The sequence below is a fragment of the Coregonus clupeaformis genome, chromosome 25, assembly GCF_020615455.1.
Source record: "Coregonus clupeaformis isolate EN_2021a chromosome 25, ASM2061545v1, whole genome shotgun sequence".
Lineage (NCBI taxonomy): Eukaryota > Metazoa > Chordata > Actinopteri > Salmoniformes > Salmonidae > Coregonus > Coregonus clupeaformis.
Window position 1 is genome coordinate 23,141,786 of NC_059216.1, and position 20,006 is coordinate 23,161,791.

General features: G+C 44.7%; 2 protein-coding genes across 2 annotated transcripts; both read right to left on the minus strand.

Moving 5' to 3' along the window:
• Positions 1–6,696: 6,696 nt before the first annotated feature.
• LOC121539425 (trichohyalin) lies at positions 6,697–11,361 on the minus strand. Its single transcript, XM_041847919.2, has 6 exons — positions 11,354–11,361; positions 8,502–8,737; positions 8,259–8,340; positions 8,042–8,084; positions 7,121–7,945; positions 6,697–6,949 (listed from the first exon to the last, which is right to left on the minus strand). The coding sequence occupies exons 1-6, from the start codon at positions 11,359–11,361 to the stop codon at positions 6,743–6,745; spliced, it is 1,401 nt and encodes a 466-aa protein (XP_041703853.2). The 3' UTR covers positions 6,697–6,742.
• Positions 11,362–14,342: 2,981 nt separating this feature from the next.
• On the minus strand, positions 14,343–19,384 carry LOC121538841 (uncharacterized protein FAM241A-like). The gene is made up of 2 exons (XM_041847012.1): positions 19,185–19,384; positions 14,343–15,009 (listed from the first exon to the last, which is right to left on the minus strand). Exons 1-2 carry the CDS (start codon positions 19,311–19,313, stop codon positions 14,578–14,580), a joined length of 561 nt encoding a protein of 186 aa, XP_041702946.1. The 5' UTR covers positions 19,314–19,384; the 3' UTR covers positions 14,343–14,577.
• Positions 19,385–20,006: the final 622 nt, after the last annotated feature.

A 20,006-nucleotide genomic window follows, 5' to 3' on the forward strand; every position in this document is an offset into this window, starting at 1 on the left:
ACTGAGATGAGTCAATCATGTGATTCATCTATTTGTCATAACCTTTGATATAACCTGTGAATTTTGGCTTTATGATTAAATGCAATATAGTGTTAACTAGATTGAACTGTCTGTGTGGGATAGGATCTTCTGGGAGATAGTGTTGTCTCAATCTTCTCTAACACTGTGGAGACTTATTCTCTTCGATATCGTCGGCATCCTGGAAGAACCTTGCATCTCACTTTTTGGTGATTTAGATTTTTTCGCATACATTGAAAGTAGTCATTCCCCCCAATATTCAGTGAATTAATTAATTATATTTTATTTTGGTGTCAAATTGCCAGTTAGCAACCCTAACCTTACGGGATTAATTGATAAATAAACAAACATTACAATGATTCACAGTGATAATTGAGTGACAATTCCTCCGGTGTTCTGCGCAGTGCGCACCACTGTCACTAGAACCGATGTGGATGTGGTGGAGGAGTCAGGCGCAGGACACAGAGGTTAAGTCCAACAGACTTTAATAGTCTAATGTTTACGAGAAAAACCCCGACCTCGAAATACACCAAGAGGCGAGGAAAAATTACGCACACGCGTAAACACTAAACACAAAACAAACAGGGTGCAAACACGTAGCTCCGACACAGTGGCAGTCATAACAACACACAATCATTCTAGTGCAAAACAAGGAACTTATAAGACACGTAATCAACACACAAATGGACACAGGTGTAACAGACAGACAAAAGCAATCAAATGACGAAACATAGAGCGGTGGCAGCTAGTACTCCGGGGACGGCGAACGCCGAAGCCTGCCCGAACTAGGAGGAGGAGCAGTCTCGGCCGAAACCGTGACAGTACCCCCCCCCTTGACGCGCGGCTCCAGCCGTGCGCCGACCCCGGCCTCGGGGACGGCCAGGAGGACGGGACCCGGGCGTGTGGGATGCCCATGGTGAAACTCAGTCAGGAGGGATGGATCGAGTATGTCCCTCCTGGGCACCCAGCACCGTTCCTCCGGACCGTACCCCTCCCACTCCACGAGATACTGGAGACCACTCATCCGGCGCCTCGAGTCCAAGATGGTCCGGACCCTGTACGCCGGGGCCCCCTCGATGTCCAAAGGGGGCGGAGGGGTCTCTCCTATCTCATCTTCTTGGAGTGGGCCAGCTACCACCGGCCTGAGAAGAGACACATGGAACGAGGGGTTAATATTTTTATACTCTATAGGCAGTTGTAACCTGTAACACACCTCGTTCAATCTTCTCAGGACTTTGAAGGGCCCCACAAACCGCCGACCCAGCTTCCGGCAGGGCAGGCGGAGGGGCAGGTTTCGAGTCGAGAGCCAGACTCGATCTCCCGGTGCGTACACCGGTCCCTCACTGCGGTGGCGATCGGCGCTCGCCTTTTGTTGGCAGATGGACATGGGCAGCGTCCCACGTCTCCTCCGAGCGCCGAATCCACTCGTCCACCGCAGGGGCCTCGATCTGGCTCTCGTGCCATGGTGCCAGGACCGGCTGATAACCTAAAACACACTGGAAAGGTGTTAAATTGGTGGAGGAGTGGCGGAGAGAGTTCTGGGCCATCTCTGCCCAGGGGATGAACCTAGACCACTCCTCCGGCCGGTCCCGGCAATAGGACCTCAAAAACCTACCCACATCCTGGTTGACACGTTCCACCTGCCCATTGCTCTCTGGGTGGTACCCCGAGGTAAGGCTTACCGAGACCCCCAACCGTTCCATGAACGCCCCCCAAACTCTGGAGGTGAACTGGGGACCTCGGTCAGACACTATATCCTCGGGGACCCCATAGTGCCGGAACACATGGGTAAATAGGGCCTCAGCGGTTTGTAGGGCAGTAGGGAGACCCGGCATGGGAAGGAGACGACAGGCCTTGGAAAACCGATCCACAACGACCAAAATGGTGGTATTCCCCTGGGAGGGGGTAGGTCGGTTACGAAATCCACCGATAGGTGGGACCATGGTCGTTATGGAACGGGCAGGGGATGTAGCTTACCCCCTGGGCAAATGTCTCAGGCGCCTTACACTGGGCACACACCGAGCAGGAGGAGACATAAACCCTCACATCCCTAGCTAACGTTGGCCACCAGTATTTCATGCTAAGACAGTGCACGGTCCGGCCAATACCTGGATGTCCAGAGGAGGGTGATGTATGAGCCCAATAAATAAGTCGATCACGAATCTCGAGCGGAACGTACGTCCGCCCCACAGGACACTCGGGGAGTAGGGTCGGTACGCAGTGCCCGCTCGATTTCCGCATCGACCTCCCATACCACCGGAGCCACCAAACAAGACTCCGGCAATATGGAAGTAGGCTCGTTGGACCTCTCCTCTGTGTCATACCGCCGGGACAGGGCGTCTGCCTTACCATTCTGGGACCCAGGGATGTATGTGATCTTAAAAACAAACCGGGTTAGGAACATGTTCCACCTAGCCTGACGAGGGTTCAATCTCCTAGCTGCCCGGATGTACTCCAGGTTACGGTGATCAGTCAGAATGAGGAAAGGGTGTTGAGCCCCCTCAAGCCAATGCCTCCACACCTTTAGGGCCTGGACTACGGCTAACAGCTCCCTGTCCCCAACATCATAGTTGCGCTCCGCCGAGCTGAGCTTCTTGGAGTAGAACGCACAGGGGCGGAGTTTAGGTGGCGTGCCGGACCGTTGTGACAGAACTGCCCCAATACCGGTCTCGGACGCGTCTACCTCTACTTGGAATGGTAAAGAGGGATCCGGATGCGCCAGCACAGGAGCCGAGGTGAACAGGTTCTTTAGTTTGACAAATGCCCTGTCCGCCTCAGCCGACCACTGCAAACAAACCGGACCCCCCTTTAGCAGGGACGTAATGGGAGCTGCAACCTGTCCAAAACCCTGAATAAACCTCCGGTAGTAATTAGCAAAACCCAAGAACTGCTGCACCTCTTTTACAGTGGTTGGAGTTTGCCAATTACGCACGGCCGATACCCGGTCTACCTCTATCTCCACACCAGACGCGGACAACCGATAACCCAAAAAGGAGATGGACTCCTGGAAGAACAGGCATTTCTCTGCCTTGACATACAAGTCATGCTCCAACAGTCTTCTCAACACTCGGGCGCACCTGGGCTACATGCTCGGCTCGTGTAGAAGAATACACTAGGATGTCGTCGATGTAAACTACTACACCCTGCCCATGCATGTCCCGGAAAATCTCGTCAACAAAGGATTGGAAGACTGAAGGAGCATTCATTAACCCGTATGGCATGACGAGATACTCGTAATGACCCGAGGTGGTGCTAAATGCTGTTTTCCATTCATCCCCCTCCCTAATGCGCACCAGATTGTACGCGCTCCTGAGATCCAACTTTGTGAAGAACGCGCTCCGCGTAATGATTCCGTCATCGTCGCAATCAGTGGAAGTGGGTAACTGTATTTAACTGTGATCTGATTGAGACTACGGTAATCAATACAGGCGCAATCCCCGTCCTTCTTCTTCACAAAGAAGAAACTCGAGGAGACCGGGAAGTGGAGGACCGTATGTATCCCTGTGCCAAGGACTCGGCTATGTAAGTCTCCATAGCCGCTGTTTCCTCTTGAGACAGGGGATACACACAACTCCGTGGAAGAGCCGCTCCTGTCTGGAGATTTATCGCACAGTCCCCTTGTCTATGAGGAGGTAGCCGTGTTGCCCTCGATTTGCTAAACACGAATGCAAATCCTCATACTCAGGGGGAATGCGCAGTGCGGGCACTTGGTTCGGACTCTCTACCGAGGTCGCCCCTACGGAAACACCTAGACATCTCCCCTACACACTGGGCAGACCACTCCATAAGAGCCGTCTGTTGCCACGCTATGGTAGGATCATGGGTGCTTAACCAGGGAAGGCCCAACACCACGGGTACGCAGGAGAGTCAATCAGATAAAACTGAATGATCTCCTCATGACCCCCTGCGTCGTCATCGTCAGTGGTGCTGTGACCTCCCTGATCAGGCCCGACCCCAACGGCCGGCTGTCTAATGCGTGGACAGGAAATGGAGCTTCTACCGGCCGAAGGGGAATTCCTAACCTACAACAAAATGCCCGATCAATAAAGTTCCCAGCTGCGCCTGAATCTACTAGCGCCTTATGCTGGGAATGAGGTGCCACCTGTGGAAATCTCACAGGAATACTCATGTGACCAACAGAAAGCTCTGGGTAAGTGGGGAACCTACTCACCTGAAATGACTCCCCAGTGCGTGGCCTGTTGTCACCTCTCCCAGGAGACCCTCCCCAGCACCTGGCCGCGGTGTGTCCTCCACGACCACAGGTGGTGCAGGGGATGGCCCCCCTCGGGTTCCCTCTCCTCCTCTCTCTAGCGCCAGCACCCCCGAGCTCCATGGGAATCGGCTCGGAGGTGCTGGAGGGTGGAATGGACGACCCCCACTCGGGACGTCCGCGGGTAGCCAGCAGGGTGTCTAGACGGTTGGAAATGTCCACCAACTGGTCGAACGACAGGTTGGTGTCCCTGCAGGCCAGCTCACGACGAACGTCCTCTCGTAGGCTACACCGGTAGTGGTCGATGAGGGCCCTCTCATTCCACCCCGCATCCGCCGCTAGTGTCCGGAACTCCAGTGCGAACTCCTGTGCGCTCCTCTTCCCCCTGTCGGAGGTGGAATAGACGCTCTCCCGCCGCTTTCCCCTCAGGTGGATGATCGAAGACAGCCCTGAAGCGGCGGGAGAACTCCGCGTAGGTGATGGTTGCGGCGTCTATTCCCCTCCATTCGGCGTTGGCCCACTCCAACGCCTTGCCGGATAGACAGGAGATGAGGGCGGAGACGCTCTCGTATCCCGAGGGCGCCGGGTGTATGGTGGCAAGGTAAAGTTCCACCTGCAGGAGGAATCCCTGACACCCGGCTGCAGAACCGTCATATGCCCTCGGGAGCGAGAGCCGAATGCCACTGGGTTCCGGTGCTGAGAGAGGAGGACTGGCCGTTGGTGATGGGATGTTGTAAGAGTGCGTGGGCACCTCTCGATTCACCAATCGGCGCAGAGTGTTGGACACCTCGTCCATGGCGGTCCCGAGTTTCCGGATCATGGTGTCCTGGTAGTTGATCCGGTCTTCCAGGGATTCGGGTGCCGCCGCTGTTCCTGCTGACTCCATGTTGGTGTGTTGTTCTGTCACTAGAACCGATGTGGATGTGGTGGAGGAGTCAGGCGCAGGACACAGAGGTTAAGTCCAACAGACTTTAATAGTCTAATGTTTACGAGAAAAACCCCGACCTCGAAATACACCAAGAGGCGAGGGAAAATTACGCACACGCGTAAACACTAAACACAAAACAAACAGGGTGCAAACACGTAGCTCCGACACAGTGGCAGTCATAACAACACACAATCATTCTAGTGCAAAACAAGGAACTTATAAGACACGTAATCAACACACAAATGGACACAGGTGTAACAGACAGACAAAAGCAATCAAATGACGAAACATAGAGCGGTGGCAGCTAGTACTCCGGGGACGGCGAACGCCGAAGCCTGCCCGAACTAGGAGGAGGAGCAGTCTCGGCCGAAACCGTGACAACCACATAAAGAATGAAAAAGAAATCAATACATAATAGTAGATCAGGTTATCCAAGCTATAATAATAACAACCCTAGAGCAGTAAAATAATACAAATACAGATAAATTAAACAGAAGGTGTGAAAGTTGAATGACTCTAGGTCTAATACAAGTCATGCAAAATGCCTTGTGAACTCCCATTAATAGAATAAAGCGTTGTTGTTCTTAAAAAATAACTTTGTTGAAATACAGGGTGTCTCCAGGACGACGATATGCAGAGTCTGTGTCTGTGTCTTCAGATAGTTGCATGTTAAGTAATATTATACAGGTGATTTCAGGACTCAAACCGTGTTATTCAAAACATACAATCTGAAAATGAGTGAGATATGATTAAAAAGAGTGTATTATAAAAAAGCTATATTAGGTAAATATGTATCAGCTGTCTGTGCTGATGAACTGCTGATATGGCAATGTGTCACAGCACTTTCTAATTAGACCCTGTTTGCTCTGGCTGTTACAGAATAAAGCACATAATATTGAATAGCTTCCTCTCTTTGTCCCCATTACCTCGTGGTTAGTGTATAGGTGAAAGGACTACTAGGTTGAATAGCCATTTTAGCAGCAATACTTTACCCTTTTTACAATGTGTAATAATACCTATGTACTTACAGTGTAGGTACATATTGTTACATAACTACTTTCAGGTGTTATATCTGTTTGCAGCATGCACAACTTAAACTAAAATGTGCAGATATAAACTCATATTAATTTGAGTTTGTATAACATTTTATTGCAAATGGAAATGTCAACATTTGGGATTTTTGTTTTATTGGTTGTGCAAATGTTTTCTAATGCTTCTCAATTAACTTCAGAGGTTAAGCCCTACTGTTCTGATAAAAGGGTAATTAGAGACGTAACATTTGTAAGTAGGAGTGGTAGCTATCTGCTGTACGTGTGGCTAACTCTAAATTAAAGTGAAATTTGAATCCCAGACAACGTATGTGCTCAGTATAGTCTAGTAGATAATTGTAGCTCTTATTGTAAAGATAAAGAACAATCAAGTTATGTTGACTTAGGGACATATAAAGGGCATGGCAGAAATTAATATGAAACACGGTTATAATTAGACCATAAGTTATAATATTTTAGAGGCCAATAGAAACAGTAAGCAAACACAAAAGCAAATTATATTGTCAAGTTTAATTCATCAGTCCTTGAGAGTTATTTTTACATCTTGCTCCTGTGGCGGCCATGTTGTATAGAGTTGTCCTTCATGGCGTCCTCCACTAGGACCTGGTGGTAGGTGGGTAGGGGCTGCAGGTCGGCAACCGAGGACTCCACCGTGCGAAGCAGCCTGCTCAGCTTGTCGTTCTCCTTCAGGAACTCGGCAGAGCGGTTCCGCTCCACGTCAAACTGGGCCTGCATTTCAGACAGCTGAAAAAGCGAACCACTAGACATTAGACTGGATTTGTAGCTCAGGGCTCAATGTAGGCCCACATGCATAGCTTCCCTTTTATTATTATTATTTTATTTTTTTATACAAATTGGAAAAATGAAAAGCATGAGAGATAAGACTCACTTGAACTAAACAAGCATCCATCTTACCTGCATTTTCATCTCTCTCTGCCTCCGCCTCCAGATCTCCAGGTGCTCTTCAAGGGCTTGGACCTGGCATGTGTCCAGGCTGTTCTGTCTGTTGTCCAAGAGGCCTGCGGCCAGCACCTGCATGCTCTCTGTCTCCCTCTTCATGTCGGCCTTCAGCCTCTTCACAATGTCCCACTGTCCCCCCAGCGTCCTCTGCCACCTCCACAGCAACGTCTCCAGGCAGGAGTGCTGGTCCTGGGCTCCCTTCTCTGGTTCTAGGTCTGGGTTCCCTTGGGCCTGTTCTAGCATTTGTGGATCTGGGTGCATTGCCTGACACTGGTTTATGCACTCTGAGTTAAGGGCGTTTGCAGGCTTCCCCACCTCCTCCTCTTCTTCTTCCACCTCATCCTTCTTCCCAGCCCATCCACCCCAGCTTATCTTGCGGCGCAGTATGGCGCTGACCTCCTGCACCTTCTCCCTCATCCGCTCCACCAAGCCACCCATCTCCTGGTTGGTCTCCATCTCCTGGTGGACAGTGTCCCAGCTTTCCTGGGTGTCTTGCTCTTGCTCCAGCCTCAGCTCCTCTGACTTCTGCTCGGCCCTCTCCAGACGCTCCACCAGCCGCGATACTTGGTCCTTCTCTCTCTGCAGCTCCTCCTGAAGCTGCTGGACGGAGACCTGGTAGGAGCTCATGGGGTCTAATGATGGGGAGGGTGATGGTGATGCTGGTGTCTGCTGCTGGAGGCCCTCTAGGGCCTGGTGCAGGTCGGAGTGGAGCTTCATGGTGCGCCGCAGCCGGGGCCTGCTCTGAGTGTAGCCCTTGCCTTCAGCAGCATCAGCAACCATCTAAAAGAGAAGTAAGGGGAAGTATGTACAGCTGGCATAACTCCTCAATAAACAGTGCTAAGGTCAATGAGGAATAAACAGATACATAAATTTGACCTCATCTTGTTTGCCCTCCTCCTGATTGCCTGGCTTTTCCATGCTTCATGAAATAAAGAAGAAATGGTCAACAAGGAGTCATTTTCAACTTAAATCTGGGATTTTCAATTCCGGTCCCCAGCAATCATAAATGTGTTTGTGATTCAATAAATCAAATAATCATCAAGCTCTTGAGTAGCAACCTTTTTACACAGCCTTTCATTATCAATTTACTGACCTACGCTCTGCAAACTGATTGGCTGCTTTCTTCTGCTCGGTTTTGACTGTCTCAATCAAACTGTCGGTCATCTGCCTCTGTTCTCCCAACAAACAGGTAAGGGAGGACATTACACACACCACACACACTTCTGAAACAGGCTTTTTTTGCAGCAAATGCTAGGATCTTCCCCAAAAAACAGATTGGGAAACATCGCACCAAATTATAACATACATATTAGATGAAAATGAGTGCCATTGTTACCTTCATGGTTCAGCTGCTCCTCTTGGGCCCTCCAGTGGCTCTGGGCTGTGGAGAAGGTGTCCTGCAGGTCCTTCTGTCTCTGCTGGCACACAGACAGCTCGATCGCCAGGCCCTGGACGGCTTCCAGCAGCACGGCACGCTCCACACGCTGGGCCTCCTGGACTTTGCAGAGCTGCTGGTCCCCCTGCGGCCGAAAGTAACGTTTAACACACAATGAATATACAAGATCTATGTGACTGGGTTTCAACACAGATCACCTGCTCAGCGTCCCACATGACTGTGTTTGCCCGCTCAGCTAAAGCGTAGATGGTTGATCAAGAGCTCATCATCTCTTGCACATCTATCATTCCAGTGTTAATACTAATTGTAATTATTTTGCACTATGGCCTATTTATTGCCTTACCTCCATAACTTGCTACATTTGCACACACTATATATAGATTTTCTGTTGTATTTTTGACTTTATGTTTTGTTTTACCCCATATGTAACTCTGTGTTGTTGTTTTTATCGCACTGCTTTGCTTTATCTTGGCCAGGTCGCAGTTGTAAATGAGAACTTGTTCTCAACTGGCTTACCTGGTTAAATAAAATAAAATAAAAAGAGCATAAAGATGTCTTCAGGTCTCAGGCAAGGTTATTCATCAGTGGTTCACCAAATCACTGCTGTAATGCAGATGCTGGATAGCCGGTAAATGAGAATAAAGTAACTGCATGCTTTTTGTCATACTCCTAAAGTTGTACATAACATACCATAAAGGGAAGTAACAAGAAATAAGCACTACAGAAAGAGAGAGAAATAAAGAAGAAAAATATTTAAAAATTAGGCACTGACCTGCTCTTGCGTCATGTGGTATGGTGAAATGTAGCAGGACCTTCCTGAAACCTCCCTGTTCTGGTCGAGGAATTTTGGTTTATGTCATAAACAGGTTTATTTAAATACATTATGATGTCATCAATTATCATCAGAACAGTATGATGTCATGACCATAGAATTAGAATGAAATATTTCTATGGCCATGACTTGCTCAACTAGTTTGGTATTTCTGCAGCGCCACATGTTCATGCGTTGAGAAGAGGACACACAGGAATACAATTTTTTTAAACATATGAACTTTTATTAATCTACATATTTGAATTCAAGTTCAATCATTTTGCAAGTATGCATAACATTGTTAAATATGAATAATAATGTTTTATATGAATAGACTCTAAAGTGCCAAAATTCAGCATTTTGACATGTCCCTCTGACTTCTAGGAAGATTTTAACCCACTTAACCCAACATTTCTCCAAGTTTTCACCATCATTGTAAAGCCCTAGTTAAGTTATTTCTGGCGATTATTCTATATTTAATGTGATTAGTGATTCCTTTTAAGGTAAAAATAAATAAATAACCTGCCCCTCATTTTAAGGTCAACCCTGAACTGAACTCTTGTTTTAATATGGTAAAGCTATTCCTTTAAAAATATTTTTTTTCCAAAAGAAACATTGAACATCTTATAGTCAAACCCTAGTGTAAAAGCAGCTTTTTTGGCCATTTTCTGGTGGAAAACTGAGTGGGTCGAGCATACCACATCAACCCTGTTACCCATCGATAGACAGGCTAGAAATGCTTTAACAATTTCATTTTTATTTGTGAAGCTTGCATTCAATTGCCCCTCCCTGTTGCACACAACAAGCTTCCATTCCCCCTGTCACAGGGATTTATGGATGATTTTAGATGAAATCGTCAACCCTGTTACGGGCTCTTGAGATTGCACCAATTTGTAAGTCGCTCTGGATAAGATCGTCTGCTAAATGACGTAAATGTAAATGAGATGGGAAAACAGGTTTTTTTTATTAAGTTGAACATGTGCTCTTTATGACAGAATGTAACAATTTTGAGAAACAAAACTAACTTTTTACCATTGTTACACTACTCAAAAGGCACCCAATTGGTGGAACGACCCTCATACTCATACAGTAGCAAAGCATTTACACTTAGTGTACAATTAGTGCCAGAAATTGGTTACAAATTTCTCAAACATCGTCCACCTTGTAATTTACCCAACATTTCAACATAAACAGATTAATTATATTCTAATTCGTAAACAAAGATCACACATCCCTTTAACAAACTGATCACAGACATACCTACAGTGAATCTGATGCAATGTCAATTCAATCCAATAAATTCACTCTCAATTCACTCGCTCCCTTTGCAAATCCACATCTTGTTTTGCTTTGTGATCAATCACTCTTAAAAGCCTACTTTGTAAATATTAATAGACATTCCACAAGGACTAAGGTATTTTAGTTGGCAGCACAAGATTATAAAATGATTGTTTTATTCTACAGTCGATGAATCCAAACCTGAGATATGTTTGTCTTGCCGACGGCCACTCTTTGACTGGTAGAGATTGACCCCAAGTACAGATCTTGGATAAGGTTTCCCTAACCTTAACCATTAGGTAGCAAAGGCTACTTTGGATCAGCACTTATGGACAACGTTCATTTACCAGTGTGGACTACATCCCTGGCTCTTGCACCCAACTAATAGTGTTGCTGAATATTTTTCTAGGAGTGTATGTGATGTGTATCTAGTATTCCACAAGTTAAACAATTATTCTCATGCAGTGAACACTGGGCATGTTTTGCAGTCCTCCGGCTTACAGTAGTATAAGTAGATACTGTAGGCTATCATCCATTCTGATGATGTGGTTAATGTTGAATATTTGGACACACATGACTGAAAAAGTCATCATCATCAAAAGCAGTGATATATTTAGTCCGTTTCAACATTGCAATTTGATATAGCCTTTCCCACATGAATTGACAATGAAGAACCACAAGGAAAAGTGCTTGTTAGCCTTACAGCACCATCTTCTGGTTACATTTGGAGTGATATTCCACTCTCATTAACAAGGGTATGATTCCTGACAATGTATGTAACAGTGGAGGCTGCTGAAGGGAGTGAACGGAGTGAATGGAAACCATGTGTTTGATGTATTGGATACCATTCCACCCATTACCCCGAGCCCGTCCTCCCCAATTAAGGTGCCACCAACCTCCTGTGGTATGTACCACTCTCATTCAAAAGGATAGGCTTGATGTAAGTGCAAGTTAAACATCTATGCTTGTCATGAGCACACATTTCTCCTATACTTTGAGCTTACATGCATGTCAAAGGGAGATGTTTGAATGCATATTAAAAGTAGGGGGACAACTTCAGTTACTATAGAACCTAATAAACCAGTCAGTGATATGCATTCCAGGTCCTTTTGAGGCATGCAGGTGTTAGGATGTTGCTCCCAATTTGCCTTAAAGGTGCAATCTGTAAGATGTCCTGATGGTCATTGGTAATTAAAACTAATGCAGCAGCAACAGACCTGTTGATTTTTTATAATTACTAACAGGCTTGACTCCTTATAACCCACAAACTAAAGGACCTTTTACGCCATTCCATTGTTTATAACAAAATGGCATGTAGCATCAGATGTTGAGAAAAGTAATGTTGCTCTCCTGGAATGTCATTCCTTGACCACTACAAATATACTGTATCATAGAAATTAAGAGCTGCTGGTATGTGCAAATCTCATAGAAAACTCCTTGGAATGTGGTCTGACGGGCCCACTCCATGGTTTAGGCTACTGGTTCTGAATGATGTTTCAAATGATTTATTTCCCCCCCCCACATAATATAATTCCCTGAACACCATAGATATCATCTAACAGATTGCACCTTTAAATGCTTATGCTACTTGAAGCAATGGCTGCATCCAAATACTCCTGACAGACTTTCTTTCCTTGATTGCTATCACTCATGATCAAAATCTCTTAACACTTGAAATGATAGTTACCAGTTAATTTGTGAGACACAAAACTAGTTAAAGGTAGAGCCAGCTATATGATGTACAGTTGAAGTCGGAAGTTTACATACACTTAGGTTGGAGTCATTAAAACTCGACACTCCACAAGTTTCTTGTTAACAAACTATAGTTTTGGCAAGTCGTTTAGGACATCTACTTTGTGTATGACACAAGTAATTTTTCCAACAATTGTTTACAGACAGATTATTTCACTTATAATTCACTGTATCACAATTCCAGTGGGTCAGAAGTTTACATACACTAAGTTGACTGTGCCTTTAAACAGCTTGGAAAATTCCAGAAAATGATGTCAAGGCTTTAGAAGCTTCTGATAGGCTTAATAGACATCATTTGACTCAATTGGAAGTGTACCTGTGGATGTATATCAAGGCCTACCTTCAAACTCAGTGCCTCTCTGCTTGACATCATGGGAAAATCAAAAGAAATCAGCCAAGACCTCACCATTTATTTTTATTTTTTAGAACTCCACAAGTCTGGTTCATCCTTGGGAGCAATTTCCAAACACCTGAAGGTACCACGTTCATCTGTACAAACAATAGTACGCAAGTATAAACACCATGGGACCACACAGCCGTCATACCGCTCAGGACGGAGACGCGTTCTGTCTCCTAGAGATCAACGAACTTGGTGCGAAAAGTGCGAATCAATCCCAGAACAAGGAATCTGGAGGAATCAGGTACAAAAGTATCTATATCCACAGTTAAACAAGTCCTATAGCGACATAACCTGAAAGGCCGCTCAGCAAGGAAGAAGCCACTGCTCCAAAACCGCTGTAAAAAAGCCAGACTACGGTTTGCAACTGCACATGGGGACAAAGATCGTACTTTTTGGAGAAATGTCCTCTGGTCTGATGAAACAAAAATAGAACTATTTGGCCATAATGACCATCGTTATGTATGGAGGAAAAAGGGTGTTGCTTGCAAGCCGAAGAACACCATCCCAACCGTGAAGCACGGGGGTGGCAGCATCATGCTGTGGGGATAGCAACACCTCAAGACATCAGTCAGGAAGTTAAAGCTTGGTCGCAAATGGGTCTTCCAAATGGACAACGACCCCAAGCATACTTCCAAAGTTGTGACAAAATGGCTTAAGGACAACAAAGTCAAGGTATTGGAGTGGCCATCACAAAGCCCTTACCTCAATCCTATAGAAAATGTGTGGGCAGAACTGAAAAAGAATGTGCGAGCAAGGAGGCCTACAAACCTGACTCAGTTACACCAGCTCTGTCAGGAGGAATGGGCCAAAATTCACCCAACTTATTGTGGGAAGCTTGTGGAAGGCTACCCGAAACGTTTGACCCAAGTTAAACAATTTAAAGGCAATGCTACCGAATACTAATTGAGTGTATGTAAACTTCTGACCTACTGGGTATGTGATGAAATAAATAAAAGCTTAAATAAATCATTCTCTCTACTATTATTCTGACATTTCACATTCTTAAAATAAAGTGGTGATCCTAATTGACTTAAGACAGGGAATTTTTACTAGGGTTAAATGTCAGGAATTGTGAAAAACTGAGTTTAAATGTATTTGGCTAAGGTGTATGTAAACTTCCGACTTCAACTGTAGATGCACAAAGTAAACAGTATAGTGGGTCTTCCAAATGGACAATTTCCGCAACAACCAAGAGAGTTGGAGCGTGACGCTAAATTTCTCTGCTGTTTTTGTCCAGTAGCTACCATGCTGTAAGAGCTTGAAGCGAAACCGTGTACATGCGCAGATACTGTACGTGACTGTGTGAGTATGAAGTCTTGCATCTTGCTCATCGCAATATCTGCAGTGCTGCTCATGCAATGTCATTTCGCTGACTCTACCTTTAAGCTCTGAGACATATTGCTTTCACTGATCCAGGTCTTTCAAATCAGTACTCACACATGTAAGGAGATGAGACATCGCCTTTGAGTATTGGGATACAGTTAGTGAGCCAAGTGGTCTGATTTAGAGTTAGATTTGATTTAAAAGCTTGAAACCAGGCAACCAGTAGTTAGAAGCAAGGCCTCCATTTTATTCAGCGGCACTCTAAATGTTCATCCATATAACCTATAGTGTAGTTGGCCACTATGAAGCTGAGCATCGAGGAACGCTCACCGAATCTAGGAAGCCTTAATGCAAACAGAACAGACAGTGAGGGACTCGGGCTGTAAGTTAAAATTCTTTCATTTTTAGACACCGGAGCTCCCAACTGCCAATCAAACAGACCGGAGATCCAGTTACTTCTGGATGAAGATGATGACAATGCACAGAGTCCCCACCAGCCCCAGCGCTTGGAAGCCCAGGAACCACAGTAGGACCCAGAAAATGATGATGATCACAGGCTCCACAATCTTCTCCCCAAAGTACATCTGGGTGAAGCCCGCGCTGCGCAGGCACTTGTTCAGCTGCCCGAACAGGGTCCCCATCCGCTCGCAGTCGTCCACCTGAGGTCTGGTCGTGGGGTCGTCAATGAGGGGCCACCTGGCCATATGGTCACTGGCTGGGCGTGGTCTGGCCCTGGGATCTACGGAACGACATAACCTGGCTCTGGGGTCAGCGACGGGGCGGGACCTTGTTCCGGGGTCACCAGAGGGGCGTGACCACCAAGTCCCGGGGTCACCAGGAGGGCCTTGCCACCTAGGTCCAGGTGGTCTGACTCTGGGGTCATCCTGAAAAGACAAGTATGGAGTAAGTTTAAATGACACCCCTATTCCCCATACAGTGTGCTGGACTACAATTCTCCAGGGTGACATAGGGCTCTGTTCAAAATAAGTAGCTACACTACATGGAATGTACAGTATAGGATACCATACCAAGGATAGGCATGTGGTCGTGTATAGTTTATTAGGATCCCCATTACCTACTGCACATGCAGCAGCTACTATTCCTGGGGTCCACATAAAATGTACAAATACATGACAAAGTACAGAACAGTAATAGACAAGAACAATAAGAGTTATATATAGGAAAGACACCAAGAGACAACAAAAATACTATTTACACACTATTCATATACACATGTTCATATTCTTATATACAATACAGTTAAAGTAGATCTTTAGAAAGAGGAGAGGCGCTGTGATACAATGTTTTTTTAATCTGTTTTTTAACGCTAAACTTTTTGCCTGAGTAACCTCTGGTGGCAGAGCATTCCATGACGACTTAGCTCTATACATAACTGAGCGACGCATTAAATCTGTTTTTGGTTTGGGTACCATGAAGAAACCCATAGTGGAGTGTTTGGTGGGGTATGTGGGTCTGTTTGAAGTGTATGCAAATAGATTATACAAGTGGTTAGGCATTTTCAACACACAAATGTTCCTTAAAAAGACTAGAAAATAAGTAGTCAATTTCTCCTCATCCCTCAACCATGAAAGACTATCATGCATATTGTTGATGTTAGTTCTGTGTCTGTCGTTAAGGGCAAAGCGTGCTGCTTTGTTTTGAGGTCTTTCTTTGCTGCACCTGACAATATTACGGATAGTAATCAAGATGGGACAAAATCAATGCCTGAACAACAGTTTATCTTTGTGTCAAAAACACAAAATATATTTTTATAACAGACATACCTCTCCCCATCTTCACAACAACTTTGCCAATATGACTTGACCATGATAACTGACCATCCAATGTTACTCCTAGAAGTTCAGCTTCTTCAACTTGTTCAATGGTCACATCCTTTATGCACAACTCCAGTTGAGGTTTAGGTCTAAGAGATTGCTTTGAACCAAATACAATGCTTTTGGTTTTAGATGTATTTAAGACCAGTTTATTGTCAGGGGTCGCGTTAACGCAGAATTCCGCGTTTTTCACGAAAAAAATAAGAAGATAAAACTCATAAGAAATATCTTGCTGCATTTGTAAACTGAGGTTTAATTGCTTCTTATTGTAATTTCTGCTTGGCATCAGACACATTTTGTGCTTCAGTTGCACTTCTCTACTCGGATGAGAATTCACAAACGGCCATTCTATCAGCAGACAGAGCACTGACTGGTGTGTAGCTACTTTTCCTCACATACTTTTCTCAGGGTAGCCTCCTTTTCTCTGGTAAAATGCAAGATTAACATCAAGCAAAACATTAGGAAATGTAGCTGACAACATTATTTCAATGATAAACATTAGAAATATGATGGCTATGCATCGTTTGTGCAGAAAAGACCTTGCTTTTTTATTGTAAGCTCATTTACTATAAAATATATTTTGATTTGTTTAATACTTTTTTGGTTACTACATGATTCCATGTGTTATTTCATAGTTTTGATGTCTTCACTATTATTCTACAATGTAGAAAATAGTAAAAATAAAGAAAAACCCTTCATTGAGTAGGTGTGTCCAAACTTTTGACTGGTACTGTATGTATGCAGAAAGTCAGTAGTTAACTTGTTCTTTTAAAAATAGCATTGTATTTGTTCAAACAATTCTCCCATCTAGGTTGTCTATACGTGGTGGCTTATCATTATTGATGGATAACAACCGTTTTTCCACCTCTTCCACACAAACTTCACCAAACTCTTTCATTATTAGATATTTACATTTACACAAATATGATGGTTCACTGTTCAATGTCATTTCACTTCTCAATTTGTCCACTTTACCAGTGAAATAGTCATTGAAATGATTGGCTATATCAAAATGTTTTGTTATAAATGACCCATCAACTTCAATGAACAATGGAGATTAATTGGTGAGGGGGGAGTATGCTGTCCACTCTGGAAGGGAACCAATGGCGTAGGGTGGAGCTGGCATCTCTGGATGGGGCCTGGTGGTGTAGAGTTGAGCTGGCCTCTCTGGAAGGGGCCCGATGGTGCAGGGTGGTGTTGGCCTCTCTGGATGGGGCCTGTTGGTGCAGTGTAGAGCTGGCCTCTCTGGATGTGGCTCGGTGGTGTACGGTGGTGCTGGTCTCTCTTGGTGGGGGCTGGTGGTCGTGATCTTGGAGGATGTATGGCTGAGTTCCTCTTATTTTTGTTTTTGCTTTGTCTGGGAGCAGTTTCATTTAGTTTCCTAGCAAAAACCTTGACACCCTGTTTGTTCAAGTGTACTAGGTCGTACATCAGCTGGGGTTAATTTCCTGGTGGTTCGCTAGGTAAACATTGTCCAAGAGAGCACAGCTTCTAGACAGCTCAGCGTTGTTGCTCTGAATAATGTAGAAGGGCACATCTCCACGTGGCAACAGGGGTGGACATAGTGATTTTGGTTTTAGGAAATCTCTCTGCAGCTCTGGCTGCCACTTGCTGCATTGCAGGAGCCACATGTCCTCTCATTGCCATCAAATCATTAGTACCTGTGTGAATTGTATTATGTTTGGCCCCCTTTCATTTGTTCCTTGACAGACTTTTCAAGGCACTTGCTGATGTTGGGCACCATAGCTTTCTGACTGACATGCCAGGGAATAGCAGTTTCTCTCTGAGAATTTCCAATTATAGTCACATAAAATGAAGGCCATAGGGTGCTCTGCCTTTGTGCTGCTGTTGTGGGCTGTGGTGTCTGGAGTGATGTTCTTTGGATGGAGTGGGGTGGGGATCACAGGTGGCCTTTCATTGTCTTCCTCTCTCCTGAGTGTCCCAGCATGGCTCTGCTGGCGCTCTGGGGGTGTGGTAGTGAGGGTTGTGGTATGCTCCAGTTGTTCTCTTAGACTGTGGATGGTGGTGTCTCTGAGTTGTAGAGATTATATGACTGCTGACAACTCCTTTTCTAGCTCCTCCCTAATGTCAGCTACCTCTCTCCCCATTACACTCTAAACCGTTGCCAGTTTCTCTCTCAGCTCCTCCTTATCCTGCCTCAGAACTGTCACCTCACCACGAAGCTCATTCACTTCTGCCTCCAGTGGGGAGATACTCCCAAAGGCCTGGGACAGCTGGGCCAGGTTGTCACTCTCCATGTCTGCTAGGGTGGCTTGGTTAGATATGAGGGTGGGGGAACTTTTGGAATTAACTGATTTCTCATCAGGTCTGTCTTCTGATTGAAGTGTAGTAGTTAGAGTTCCATTCTCTTTCATGGTGTCTGCTAGCTCTTTCAGTGATGTGCCATAAGGCTGTGTGAATAGGACTCTTATTACAACAGACTTCATTATGTGCATTATGCTGGAGTCATAAGACTGCCTGTCAGCCTTGAAATGTAACTGTTGGTTGTGCAAGTAGCTAGGTGACAGCAGAATCTTTGGCCAAAGCAATAACAATAAATGTTGTTCACTAGTTTACTCCAAGTAGGGAAAGGGTGGTAGGGTTGGAAAGTAATAAAGGGGAATATATATATTTTTAAAGGATATGTATGTGTATGTATGTGTGTGTGTATGTATATATATATATATATATATATATATATATATATATATATGTGTGTGTGTATGTATATATATATATATATATAAACATGGGGGATTGGAAGTGATGCAGACAATTACATTGATGGAAGTTACAATCTATCTGCAATATTAAGCTGATATACCCCCTTAAAAAAAAAAAATAATAATAATAATAAATGCACTAAATGTAGATGTCAATGTTCCCTCCCTGATGACCCGAGGTACACTGATCACACATCTCTCTCCTGTCATATCTAGCTGTTAGCTAACTATCGAGCTGCCCTCATGTCATCATGACTCGAATGCATGGCAAGGGATTTACTCGCTAATAATAATCCAGGCAAGTGAGCACAACATGAATTGTGAATCACCTAGCTAGGCCTAAACCTTTGAACCCGTAGCACCTTCATAAATATTGCACTGCTAGCATTGCCTAGCTAGCTAACTACACCTGCTGGATAGCATTGGCTAACGAAGTTAACGTTACCACAGACAGAACAATGAGGGTTCGTTCTAAAAAATATTTGACGTTACGTTAGCTACCTGGAACTTTTGCCTTGCTGTGTAGTTGGGTGGATGGTGAGATTGACATCTTCTTCGACTCTCTAGCTCCTCAAACTCCCGCCGATGCAGTACCGGTTGATCATTCACAGTTCGTGGTATGGTGGACATGTTATACACACCGTTAGAATGACGTTTCAGTAAACAAACGAAACATCCAAGACTGTCAATGGCACTTCTGGTCCCCGCCCACCTTGTGTCACGTGTGTGATAAACCAATCTAAGGTCATGGTAAAGTGCGTGTCAACTTCAGCTACTAAATAGTTGAAATGTCAAAATCAAGCAACACTGTTTCTAGATTTCGGACATTGTTTTTTTGTGTGTTTTTTTTCAGTGGCTCCACCATTTAGTACATTTAAATGACTATCAAGCAGTATGTAACTCAAGTGGTTGGTGTGTGGAAATAAAACGGAATAAAATAAAGTAACTAAACAAATACAGGACTATGCAAGCAAATACACATTTGCATGACAGAATAAAAACCATGACATGGTTTGTGTATCAATTAAATATCCCAAAACGTAGCAATTATATATATATATATATATATATATATATATATATATATATATATATATATATATATATATATATATATATATATATATATACCATAAAATCTAACTAATGGTAATAAAGGTTTTTCCAATAATCAGCAATGGATTACATGTCAGGCCAACCAACTGGCATTGTGTATTAGACCCTGTAGGTAGGGTAAGGGTGCGCTGTACTTGACCTCTGATTTTGTGATTTAGCAGTATGCTATATAGTGAGGCGCAGGATTAAGAAGAAGACCTAGTAACC